Genomic DNA, 13,935 nt, shown 5'->3' with positions numbered 1-13,935 from the left:
TGTAGATTATGATTATGAATATGATAATGACATAGATTAGGGCTACCACAATTAAGGTAAATTAAAGAGGCTGTAATTGTTATTTTATTTATGTGTTGTGCTGTTGTGCTGTCATTCAATCTACAGCTCTCTCCATTGTTTGATTTAAATGTGTGTTCAGTTTATGTTTCTATGTTTTATCTCTTAGTTGTGATTATGTTTTTTATTTGGGGCATCTAGCTTGCATTCTGAACAATATACAAATAGCGAAGAAATTAATATGTTTAACCACTTAATAAACCTTTGACCGGAGTCCCCCAGGGCTCTGTAATAGGCCCCTCACTCTACACTAAACATCTTAGACGATCACAACCTTCATCTCTCGAGGAAACGCTCACATCCTTCCTCATTCTTGCTTTCTGTCTCCACAGTGCAGGTGTCCGTTCTCCCTGAGGTGAGTTTTTCCTCAAGATCTTCTATTTTCAGAACAGTGCCTCTGTGAAAGAAGTGTTCCTTAAATTGTTGTAAACTCTGACTTGACAGACAGATCTGATCTGAGTGTCTTTCAGAGTTTTTTCAGTTTTCAGAGCTAACAGTTATTATTCATTGAACTGTTGATATACTTTAAATATGTTGATAGACTGCAGCATTATACAGTATATTTATTGATAGACAGCAGCCATATATATATATTGATAGACTGCTATATGTATTGATAGACTGTAGCCATATGGTATATGTATTGATAGACTATAGCAATATGGTATACAGTATGTATTGATAGACTGTAGCCATATACATTTATTGATATACTGTACCCATATATATTCATGGGTAGACTGTACCTATATATATTTATTGATAGCCATATACATTTTATATATTTGTGGATATTCATTCAGTGACCAATTGTGGGTTTGTTAGTGCCAGAATCTAAGTTTAACAATTCTATTTATTTAGGCTAACTTATTTTATTTTTTCTCTTTCTTTTTTGTTGCCGCAATGACACCTAAATATCCTTCCGGGGAACAGGTTTATCTTTTCTTATAGACTTGGCAAAACCTATAACAATTCGATAAAAGGGTGTACCAAACTTTTCTCAGTTGATTCTTATGTGTTTTTTCCCGTAGAATCCATTTCTGCTGTATACATTTTTGTATTGTGCATAATTAATGAGATAATTAGCATATTTGCTGCAATATACTGATTATCTAATTAATTGTTATAGGGTTTTCCCTGTTATAATTTCCCATGTGGCAAATAATTTGCCACATGGGCAAAAATAACAGGGAAAACCCTATACCAGTTTGATAAAAGGGTTTACCAAACTTTTCTCAGTTGATTCTTATCTGTTTTTTCCTGTAGAATCCATTGCTGCCATGTACATTTTTGTATTGTGCATAATTAAACAAAAATCCTTGATTATGCGGACTAAAACTCTTGATTATGCGGGCTAAAATCCTTGATTCTGCGACGAAATATGCGTTTTGTTTTGCAATTTTATGCGGTGAAATTGCGGGAAGTTGCGAAATATGCGGCAATATGCGATATGCGAAAAGTTGTGAAAAATGCGAAATATGTTAAAAGTTGCGAAATATGCGGAAATATGCGATGCGAATCGCATATTATGCGATGCGGCCTTTTTGAAAAAACGTTACCCCCGCATAATTATGCATTTTTCTGGAGGGTCTAATAATATTTGACATATGGGTGGAAATAACAGGGAAAACCCTATAACAATTTGATAAAAGGGTTTACCAAACTTTTCTCAGTTGATTCTTATGTTTTTTCCCGTATAATCCATTTCTGCCGAGTAAATGTTTGTATTGCGCATAATTAATGAGATAATCAGTATATTGCAGCAAATATGCTAATTATCTCATTAATTAATAATAAAACACATAAGAATCAATCAAGTTTGGTACACCCTTTTATCGAATTGTTATAGGTTTTGCCCTGTCTATTAGGTATGTAGTCAGTTTTAGTTGTTTAGAAAAATAATAATAATAATCTGAGAAGTTTTCTTTGTAACTCTGTTGTTGCTGTTAATTTATACATTTTGTGCAGAATGGATAATTAGTACATCAAGAGGTATTGTATGTTGTTATTTAAAAAAGAAAATCAAGTAAAGCATAAATTCCTATAACATGCATAATGCCTACATATGCATCATCTTTTAATGCAATGAGAGAGAGAGAGAGAGAGAGAGAGAGAGAGAGAGAGAGAGAGAGAGAGAGAGAGAGAGAGAGAGAGAGAGAGAGAGAGAGAGAGAGAGAGAGAGAGAGAGAGAGAGAGAGAGAGAGAGAGAGAGAATTTACCCTAGTCCTCTGAATCACAAGAATCTTTCCATCACCACCACTCATTTGCTGTATCTCTATCTATATAGCTTCACCCTAAAGTCTTCCTGTTGTAGCATAGAGAGACTTGAAACCAGATGAATTTCCTATTGCACGCTTCTCATCTTGGTTTCCATCACATGTGATTGCATCTGCGTTCTGGTAAAGGTCATACCGTTCGTTTACGCAGTAGCTCACCGCAGAGAAACCCTAACTAGATAAGCTATCTATACCATCTTGACCAGAAAGATCAATGAACATGATAAAGCCTATAGTAAGAGTATGAATTTGTTATTGACAAGTAGGAGGAAGACGTAAACAGATTTTTGTTTTACTTAAGTAAAAGTAGCCATTCCAAAATGTAGAAATAATCTAATACAAGTAATAGTATTCAAAATTGGCATTAACATATACTTACAGAATGGCCCATTTCACAATCATATTATTGGATTGTAATTAGTAATGCATTGATGTGCTCATCACTTTGATGTTGCAACTGGTAAAGGTGGGGCTGATTTGAATGACTTTGCTGCTGGGTAGCTGAAACTACCAACATTTATCAGTTATTGTATGTTTTATATTAATAATCTACATGTAAATATGCACCATAACTATAGTAAAGCTGTCAAAAATGACAAAAGTACAATGTTTGCCTCTGAGATGTAGTGGAGTAGAAGTACACTATAGGGAATTATAAAAGAAAAAGTAAATACTTAAGTAAAGGTAGTCAGTACTCCAAAGATGTAGCTATTACTCTCCACCACTGCATGCAACATACCAACATTCTGATAATAAATTATAGGTCAGCAACTTTACTGTGTGTGTGTGTGTGTGTGTGTGTGTGTGTGTGTGTGTGTGTGTGTGTGTGTGTGTGTGTGTGAGAGAGAGAGAGAGAGAGAGTGTCCAGTAGGTTTACGTCAGTAAACTGTGTTCAGGAATGCTGGCTGAAACAAGAGGAAAACATATGTGTTATGGCCTGTCTGCATTTCTGGCCAGTAAAACCAGTATGTTGTCTCCAGTGTTGCCAGATCTTGCAGGAGAAACAAGCAGCTAGGTCTACAAAAACAAGCCCAAAAGAAGCGACTGATCACACACACACACACACACACACACACACACACACACACACACACACACACACACACACACACACACACTGCAAATTGATCAGCGTTTTGAGAATAGCAGATCTATGAGCTCACAATGTCTTGTAGCTTGTAGATTTGCTATTTTCAAACATTTGCCTAAAATGTTTGGAATATTTTCAAAACATTTTAACAAAACAAATCTAGAATGGGGATCCCTGGCACAACATATTTTCAGATGGGGGTCCGCGGACAAATGCATATTAATCTGGGGGTCCTTGGCATGAAAATGTTTGAGAACCACTGGTTTAAACAACATTACGAAGCAAGCCTAGATAAGCACATAAAGCGACTTACAGAAAGCAACTCAACAGAAAAACAAGCCCAAAGTCATTTAAGCAGACATGGCAACACTGGTTGTTATACGGCCAGACAGTGACACCTACTGTACAGTACCTTCCTTGTGTTTCCCTGTGGTCTTCCAGTAAGCTGTCAGTCATTCTTCTAAATGTTTGCTCTTATCTTTTAAATACGTTGTAAATGTATGTTGTAACGACTGTGTTTGTTTACCTGTCTGTCTTTCAGTCATGGGCGTGAGTCAGATACTGGCAGCTGTCCTCTTTCTCCTGTGTCTGGTTGGAGGCTCCTCAGCTTTAGGAGGTGAGTATTGTACTGTTAGTTACTCAAATCATATTACAGAGGGAGACAAGAGAAAAAGACTGAAAACAACAAGAGAGACATTACAATAAATAGTGTATACAATAATACTTAATTGTCTTTATTATAGGTTTATTATGTGTATAAATAAAGATTGAGTTGTATGTGTCTAGAATTCTACAATAGTTGTGGTGGTGAAGCATGAAGAAAGACATTGCTATTAAATATAAATATTTGAACCAAGTATTATTATGTGAAAATATGAACCAAACTTTCAGCTTGTGTTGCCTACAGAGGCTAAAAGCACACAGCAGCTCCACAATGACCCCTTGTGGGCATCAGTATTACAGCTGCAGCGTTTAGCAGATGCCTTCTAGTCCCTTCCTCTGATGTTGAGACAAAAACAAAACTGATGTGATGTGCATGTGTGGTGTGCTCCCTTTTCATGATAAAACCATACAACAGCAGGACTCCTCTCTTGACTATTCTGGCTGAAATACAGTTTAGAGAATTGCATTTTTCTTTGTCATCCTATTTTCTTCAGAGAACTGTACTGACAAGCTACAGTTTGAACGGGTGTTTTCCGTTCCTGGGGATGTGGCCATGCTGAACAGCACACTAGTATCCCCAGGTGTCTTCAACTTCCGAGTCGTCCCCTATAATGTCACCTGGTACCACCTGCTACCGGGCAGACAACTAGGCAACGAGACTGGACGCATCCTGGTGCGCGGGGAGACACTCTGGTTCCTCAATGTGACCCTAGAGGATGCTGGAATCTATACTTGCATTGTGAGGTACTACAGTCTCATTCTGGAACGAGAGGGAGTGCCTGTGTATTGCCTAATTTATAATCTGTCCTACGATGGTCTTGCACGCCCACAAAACGTTGTAAGCCGACTTGTGGTTGTCCCCAAGACCAATAGTATAGGGTTAACAGTGACATGGACTGCTTGGGGGAAATGGCAATGACTAAATTGGGGAGAAAATCATGTTGATCTCGGGATCCACATAGAACGATGTGGCTCCAACCTCAGCATCATGTGCCTGTGACGTCAGTCAAAAAAAGCCCAGTGAAGTTAATAATCACCAACTATTAAAACACTGAAAAAGCATAACATGTTCTCCTTTGTATTTGAATAGGACTCCTTCAAAGTGCTACAGACAGGAAGAAAAGCTGGTCGTAGACAAGCCTGACCCTGGAAAGTGCGGTAGACCGCGTACTGCTACCCAAACACTTATCAGTCATGTCAAGAACAACATCTTGTCCTGCCCTCTGAAAAACATCATAGAGAAACTGGAGAGTTACTCGCTTGATTACTCCCTCAAATGGTACAAGGTGAGTTATGGCTTGGCTTGTAGATGATGAAATGCTGACATTTGCATTTTAGACAATTGCATGCATTTATCCGTCACAACTGAACTATGATTGAGCATTGACTGTGTGTAAATTTTTGAGTGGTGCCAACCACTCCTACATTTGACTTTGTCCGTGTGTCCGTATGTCCGTCCGTATGTTTGAGCACGGCTGATTGGTCAAGCTTCACGTGACACGTGACAATTTGTTGTCACGTGTCACGTGACAACATATTGTTGCTGATTGTTGCGGATGCAACCAGTCACACTTTCAAAGGCACCACTCTCTTCACACTGGGTGTGATTTTTCTACAACATCTAGAAACACATTATCCAGTGTAAACAAACAAACAAACAAACCATGTTAACAAGCCTTTCAGTTTATGAAAACAAGACACAGAGTAAGTGGCTGTATAGTTCGCTGTGATTACAGTAGTCTTCTTTTGTGGGGACAAACAGATAATCTACCATTGTGTGGACAAACATACATACTGTACATACAGTACATACAGACCACCCCGGTTCTAGATGGCTGGCCCCTTTGGTGCCACACACTGTAATAATTTTTTTTTCTCTTTTTTTTCAGAACTGCACATCCATAGAGGATGGAGTTCAAGGCAAGTACCCCTACCGTGATGTTCCCCTACCTCTCAAGCTAGGAGTGAAACCTCTGGATAATGACGCCTACACGTGCACTTTGACCTTTAACCTCACAGGGTTCCCAGTCTCCATCTCAGAGACCATTCTTGCCTCAGTTAAAGGTGAGCAAAGAGTCCACCCCTCCAATTGGAGGTGAGAGCGGTCATTTTGTAGGATAACGTTGAATGAATATGCATCCAGCAGGATATATTATGTACACATTACACATATAGTACACTGCTGATCAATATAAGATCAGAGGAGATAAGATGAAATGAGATAAGACTATAGTTAAGTAGTTCTAAAGTCAGAGAGAGCCAATATGCCATCATCCGTCAAGTCAGATGGAGAACAAACAGTGTGTCTGTATAGTGCACACACATCAGACAATCAAAACAGTCAAATCAATCACATTTGCTCTTTTACTTTCAGAGGAGTATGAATTAGCTCCAGAAATCTATGAGCCATCCAGTTCCAGTGAGGTTATCAAGGCCGAATGGGGTGAGCATTAAAAAACAATCAATACAAATAAAGTAAGTTGTACATAAGCAAAATTACAACAATTTTACAATTGTGGTATTGTGCACAATGTAACATGGTGCATTTTTTGTTCTCTCTCTTTTGTGTGTGTGTGTGTGTGTGTGTGTGTGTGTGTGTGTGTGTGTGTGTGTGTGTGTGTGTGTGTGTGTGTGTGTGTGTGTGTGTGTGTGTGTGTGTGTGTGTGTGTGTGTGTGTGTGTGTGTGTGTGTGTGTGTCTAGGCTCCAGCTTCACTAAGCGGTGTCGGGTGTTCGTGGAATGTGTGGGGAAAATCTATGTGGAAGTCGAATGGTTTACCAGCGAAGACAAAGACGCCGACACTCTAGTCTCGGATAAACCTTCTGACCGCATTTACATGGAAACACAAAGGTTTGTACTGTCTGTACTGTGACTTTAACATGACTTTATTCTCCTCTTTGAAGGGCACATACAGTGGCCCATTCCCCTTTGAACTTTAGAAACAAGACATAAATAACTTTTTCTCCCTCCTAAATTCCACAATATTAAAGCCTCTCCTGTTCACAATGCTCTTCTCTCCTACATTAGTTCAACCAGAGAAGAGATTCCAAGGAAAGGTGAGTGGTTGGAGCGCCTGTTGAAGTTCTCTCATCTGACAGAGCAGGATTTCTACAAGAACTACACCTGCAAGGTCTTCACTGACAGAGGCGGTGATCATCGAAGCCAATTCACTCTGCTGCCAGCAGGTGCAAACTCTTTTCTTTCTTTCTCACACACTCACCTAGGGAATACAAGCCCCATCTAACTTGTCCCCTGTGTGGCGGCTTTATAACGGAATTGTTACCAAGGTTACCTCGCTTACCTTGGATACTGCAAAGTAGAATTAAAGAAATATAAAACACCTGCTTATAAATATGAAACTAATACAAATACTTATGCCATACAACTATAATGACAGCAAAAGTACTGACAAAATTAAATTATATATTTCAAGATTTTGTTATTGGACATAACCATTTAAAAGCTCAAATTCTGCAATTAATGTAACATGCTAGCGCCCCTCCTGGAGAGAAAATGGCACTTCCACTTTTTTGTTTCCGCAAAACGCCCACCTAGTGCTTGGGTCGAAACCGGTCTGACACATAATAATGTGACCGGGATGGTTTACCAGGCTTTATCGTATCAAAGCTGCAACACGCCATTTTTAGCACAATGGGATTGTCAACCATCATACATGGAACAAATTGCATCAATTTAAATATAACATTTGAGTCAGAGTTCAGACTATACCACAGCTGAGTTTGATGTAAGCAATGTACGGATCCTTCAAAGATGCAGGTTCTCCTAAAATGTGTGACATCATGTTAGAACCAAATACAAAAAAGACAAGTGTAAATCTAGAGGTGGTTGGTTCTGGCAACCCCACTACTGAAGATCTTCTTCATGAAGTCCACATACTAAAATTATCTCTCATCTCTGTTGGGCAGGAGTGTGGAATGGAAGCTGGATCACTCTGTTTAAATGATCGAAGGTGCCGACTTGTCGTCATCAGCAGAATAATTAAAGATCTAGCTTCCTAACAGCTGTTCTGAGAAAGGCCATTATGATGCTGTTTTAAACTCTCTGACCACTAACATCCTTCTCTTGTGCATATGAAACTTGGTGACATTGTATGTGTGTGTTTAATTTCCCCTCCCTCAGATCCCAACATACTTCTGCCCATTGGATTGGTGCTGGGAGGTGTCACTGTTTTCTTCATCAGCAGTGTTGTCTTCTACTATATTTTCAAGATCGACACTGTGCTGTGGTTCAGAAGGGCTTTTCCTGTTTTCTACAAGAACACAGGTAAGATGTCACAGTGCTGTGTAATCAAAATGAAGCATGCGCACGCACGCAGGCACGCACGCACGCAGGCACGCACACACACACACACACACACACACACACACACATACACTAGAGGTGGGACGATATATCGATATCTTGATATATCGTGATACTTTCTCCCACGATAAATAATCGATATACTGCTGAAAAAAGTCGATATTAAAAAAAAAGAAGTTTTTTTTGTTTTTGTTTGTGATACGTTGTTTTTCCGACTCTGTATTTGTGATGATTTTGAACTATTTGGTGCTATTTTAAGTGTTTATGAATTGAATACAAGGACTATCGTGATATATCGTTGGTGAAATGTCATGCAATATATCGTGATATCGCAATATATCGCAATATATATCGCAATATATCGAATATCGTGATATTATCGTTATCGAGGGCCTAATATCGTCCCACCCCTAACACACACACACACACACACACACACACACACACACTAGGGCATTCACGAATAGTGATTTTTAGCATTCGAATTATTCGACCTAAAAGTAGTCGAATATTCGATTATTCGACGGTGATATATAATATTTTTTTCATCCAATACAAACGAGCCTTTATCATTAAAATGCCGTATTGCAAGCCTTGAAAACAATCAGCGATTAAAGGGTTAACTAATGAAAGCCAGCTGTGCGTTCTGATTGGTCTAAACCCAAATCAGCTGGTCCAGGCCAGTGCCATCTATTAGAGAGTTACGCCAACTCCGTTCACTTCTTCGGGCCAGGTCTTCTACATACACATACATTGGCGAATAGTGACTAATCCCTAAACCGGAAGTTCATGGAATGCATTGAAGTCGACGGTCACTATTTCCAGCTACATGAACCACGTGACCGACGCTGTTTCTGACCCCTCATTGGCGCAACTCTCTAATAGAAGGCTCTGGTCCAGGCATAGCAGATGTACAACTGCACATTGCCTCACGGATGAACGCGTTGTGAGCTTGTAGATCTGCTATTTTCGCTACAACACTCTCCTACGACGAAGCCTAGCATAACATGCGTTGCTGCTGCTCTGCTCTGCGATACCACGGCTCTGGTTGAAAAGAAACGTAGCGAACTTATTAATTCAGTTCATTTAACTTGGAATAAGTCAAATGATTTTCCAAGCCTATCCCATCTACAATTATGTTCAACAACAACCACAGTTCCATCCCGGTCCGGTCGTTACAAGGCATCTTTCTGGCATGCGCGCTGCTGTTTCAGCGCACCACTACACTTTGAGTGACGGCACAACGTCACATAGGCCTACGAAATGATTTGACAACAATCAACCATGAATGGATTAGGAGAACTACAAACACAAGAGCTCATAGCTGCTTGTCTGCTGTTGAGAAGCCCCTGCTAAAAAAGAAAAATCTAAAAAATCTTTAAAAAAATCCAAAAAAATGACAATAAAAATAATAAAAATAATAGCGATTATTCGACGTCGGCTTACAACGTCGAATAGTGGCTTTGATATTCGAATATTCGACTATTCGGTGAATGCCCTAACACACGCACACACACACACACACACACACACACACACACTCACAGCCAAAGTGTTACACACTCAGCCAATGTGTTACTGCTGATACTAATAGTTCACTCTTGTTTCTATTTTAACAAAAATTGTATTGAAGGATTGTCACAGCTTAGCTGTGCAGCTTAGCTGCTCACACACACACACGCACACGCACACGCACACACACGCAGACGGACGGACGGAGACAACAAACGCACAAGACAAACGACCCCACCCAACCCTCTCCCAAAAAGGTACATTGAAAAGGGAAAAAACAAAAACAACACACCAGCCAAAAGAGTATCAGAGTAGATGACATGACAGCATATGTGATATGCTTGTTGGTCCAATATATTGAACATAAAGAAAAGGCACAGAGAAAACTTAACCCACACTGTTCTCAAGCACTAGAGGGGCCACCTCGTCACAGGAGATCGACCACCTATCCAACAGAGGCTGCCATATTTTCAGGTTTGTTGATTGCATACCGAATTCTCTCCATGTGTAGCACATTGCCCAAGTCTCTAAACCACTGCTGGAACAGAGGGCTAGATTTCCATTGTTGCTAAATTAAACGATTGGCCAGCAGTGTGCACAAGGAGATGGCTTGACCCTCAAATGACTTAATAGAGGGATTAAATGCCACTGATCCAAACATTGCTAGTAGTGGATCTGGCTCAATATTTTTATTCAAGGCCTTTGAAATGTAATCGAAAATAAGTGACCGAAATGAGTTTAGTTTTGAGAAGAACCAGAACTGGTGAGCAAGTGTGTCGGTCTCCTGCTTGCACTTATCACATAAGGGAGAGGTATTTGGATACAGGGAAATCCGATTTTACTCACATTGTAATTGAATCTTTTAACCTAGATTAACGTACAGTATATCATACTTTACATTATATGTTTAACATATTCTCTGTTCTTTATTAGCGTCTGATGGTAAACGCTACGATGCCTACATAGCGTACCCACGGTGCTTTGGGACTGGAGCCGGTGGAGAAGTGGAGATGTTTGCTCTCCACACACTACCTCAGGTGTTGGAGAGGACCTGTGGCTACAAGCTTTTTATAGCTGGCCGTGACAGCCTGCCTGGACAAGGTACGATATCTTACGGAACAAACGTATAATATTGCACAAAGTTGCTGAATGTTGAATGAACGCACTATCCAGTCAGCTACTAGCGTGTTCCCGAATTAAGTGATTCTGGCTCTAATTCTCTCCTCTATTGCTTTCCTTTCCATCTCCAGCCATTGTGGACTCGGTGGAGGAGAACATCCAGGCCAGTCGCTGCCTCCTCCTGCTCTACACCGCCTCCACCTTCAACAGCTGTAACAACAGTGACAATAACAATCAGTGTAACAGTAGTGATGATAAATGTAACACGGCTGACAGCAAGAGCCCCACATGTCAAAGCACAGACAGTTATAAGAGCAACAAACAGTGTAACAGCAGTGACCTCAAATGTAACACCAACGACAGCAGCAGCCACAAGGGCAACAGCGGCAGTGATCATAGCAGTTACCACAACATAAACATCAGTGACAACTGTACCAGTTCAGATTCCTGCAACGATGGAGACATTCCAGGGCCTGGCCAGCAGTTTGAACACGACATTGCCATGTACAGAGCACTGATGGAGGGATCCCTGAAGGTAAATATTGTCTGTCTGTCTGTCTCTATCTCTCTATCTGTCTTTGCATCTCTTTATTTCAGTACAATTTATTTAATTCAATAGAGCTCAAAATCTGATCAGCATCACTCACCGTGCATCATTCACTGTTTCTTCCCTTGTTTTGTCATTCTGCAGGTGGTCTTGGTGGAGATGGAAGAGGTCAGCCCGGCCCAGTTGGCCCTCTTCCCAGAGTCGGTACGTCACCTGCGGAAGAAACAAGGAGCTGTGTGCTGGTGGAAGAACCAGAAGACTTCAAGGCTTTCTCGAGGCTGGGGGGCACGTTTGCAGGGGATAATGGGAGGCGATGAGGAGAAAGGAGGACAGGAGGCTTCATCCTTGACTCTGTCACCGTCCTCCAGATTTTGGAAGACGATTAGGTACCACATGCCTGCGAGGGGTGAAAGGGCCGGGCATCCAGAGAATATGTTGCTGTTGGCCTTGTGATGGGGTCATAATAATGTGGCTAACGGTTGTTTCAGCTTCAATTGATGATAAAGAGACAGAGATCCAAGATGGCTGACAGTGCTGCTGTGCTGTGAAACTGTCTGTCTATCTGTCTAAAAATCTAACCAAAAGGTTACCAGTAGATTTTAGGTTCTTTATTTAGTTACAGTTCTTTAAAATTGCAACCAAAAGTGAAATTGCAGATTGAAAGGGGAGCGTGCTGCAGGTCAGCTAACACCAGGCCAACTACCACAAGCCAGGCCTGGTTCCTTGCAGAAGTGGATGCCCAGCTACCCAGGGCAGCTAGACACCATACTGGCCAGGCCCAGGCCTCTGGAGCAGCTCAGCTAACCAGCCAAGGGACCTCCACTCCAGCTACCTTCCTAGCCAGGCCCAGGCCTCTGGAGCAGCTCAGCTAACCAGCCAAGCAACCTCCACTCCAGCTACAGTACCATCCAAGCCAGGCCTCTGGAGCAGCTCAGCTAACCAGCAACGCTACCTCCACTCCAGCTACCACCTGGGCAGGCCTAGACCTTTGGAGAAGCCCAGCTGACCAGCCAAGCTACCTCCACTACAGCTACCAAACCAGGTCAAGGCCTGTTCAGCTGGAGGTCACCACCAGATAAGCTATACTTAACTTTTAAGATTGCTTTGCTCAGTGTGGCTCGTTTTTAGCCTAGAGCTGAGTAGGCTGGTTGGGGAGGCATGCGTTAATCCGACAGACCTTTTCTCCGACTATGTGGCATCCGCGTGCGGTTAGGGTTAGGGTGCGGGTTTGGTTCGGGTTTAGTATTGGAAACGTCGGAGCGCTGCGCTGTCGGACTAACGTACTGCACCCGGCTGGTTGTGCAATTTCTAACCCTCTGCTGTCTATAAGTACCATATACTGTAGATCTGCTACAATTACTCTGAAACAACTCCATGTGGAGATGAATGAATTGAAGGAGACTATCAGTCTACTCTCAAATACTATTGATAAAATATCTAATCAACAAGAGGTCATAAATAGCTTGGTTATAGAGATGGTAAAACTGATAGCCCGGAATGCTGAACAAAATGACAGGATTGACACACTGGAAAATAGGGTTGATGAGCTAGTGCAGTACTCGAGACTTAATGATATTATTGTCTCAGGACTGAACATTAAACCAAAGACCTATGCCAAGGCTGCTGCCCAGGCCATGGGACATGAAATGGAGCCTAGTGAGGAGGAGAGAGTCACAGTGGAGGAGGAGGTGGTGGCGTTTCTCCACTCTAGGAACATTATCATAGACAAAAATAAGATTGAGGAGACCTGGTTCTGCCAGACCCGGAATAAGTACTAAGATCAGAGCACTACGTCACAGCTAAGCCGGACTTCACATGACGTTGTCAGCCTGTGTCTATGCCCATGTATGGACGAAAGGGGGACAGACTTTTATAAGCCGGACTTCACATGACGTGTCAGCCTGTGTATGCCCATGTATGGACGAAAGGGGGACAGACTTTTATGGCTGGGGCCTAAGGGCAAAGGGGGCATGCCCATGTATGGAGAAAACAGATACAAAACATGTCCATGTATGGACGGAAGGGGGACAGACTTTTATGGCTGGGGCCTAAGGGCAAAGGGGGCATGCCCATGTATGGAGAAAACAGGTACAAAACATGTCCATGTATGGACGGAAGGGGGACAGACTTTTATGGCTGGGGCCTAAGGGCAAAGGGGGCATGCCCATGTATGGAGAAAAGAAGGTACAAAACATGTCCATGTATGGACAGAAGGGGGACAGACTTTTATGGCTGGGGCCTAAGGGCAAAGGGGGCATGCCCATGTATGGAGAAAACAGCTACAAAGCCTCATGTAGGCCGACCCCTTGGGTCTGGCAACAACAATAA

General features: G+C 41.6%; 1 protein-coding gene across 2 annotated transcripts; it reads left to right on the top strand.

Annotated features, from left to right (window-relative positions):
• Window positions 1–342: 342 nt before the first annotated feature.
• LOC311064065 (interleukin-1 receptor type 1-like) lies at window positions 343–12,665 on the top strand. 2 transcript variants are annotated; one of them, XR_014602668.1, is made up of 13 exons: window positions 343–433; window positions 3,986–4,060; window positions 4,602–4,851; window positions 5,198–5,393; window positions 5,997–6,171; window positions 6,482–6,550; window positions 6,809–6,956; window positions 7,134–7,291; window positions 8,247–8,390; window positions 10,875–11,042; window positions 11,192–11,595; window positions 11,752–12,286; window positions 12,471–12,665. XR_014602668.1 is itself a non-coding variant. In XM_084083802.1 (12 exons), the coding sequence occupies exons 2-12, from the start codon at window positions 3,988–3,990 to the stop codon at window positions 12,058–12,060; spliced, it is 2,094 nt and encodes a 697-aa protein (XP_083939928.1). In that variant the 5' UTR covers window positions 343–433; window positions 3,986–3,987; the 3' UTR covers window positions 12,061–12,665. The 2 variants fall into 2 exon arrangements, 1 of the variants encoding a protein (XP_083939928.1); XM_084083802.1 differs by having other exon boundaries at window positions 11,752–12,665.
• The last annotated feature ends 1,270 nt before the right edge of the window (window positions 12,666–13,935 follow it).

This window comes from Gymnoscopelus microlampas (genome assembly GCF_963454915.1).
Source record: "Gymnoscopelus microlampas genome assembly, chromosome: 17".
In the NCBI taxonomy this organism is placed as follows: domain Eukaryota; kingdom Metazoa; phylum Chordata; class Actinopteri; order Myctophiformes; family Myctophidae; genus Gymnoscopelus; species Gymnoscopelus microlampas.
This window is presented reverse-complemented; position numbering and strand designations above follow the sequence as displayed.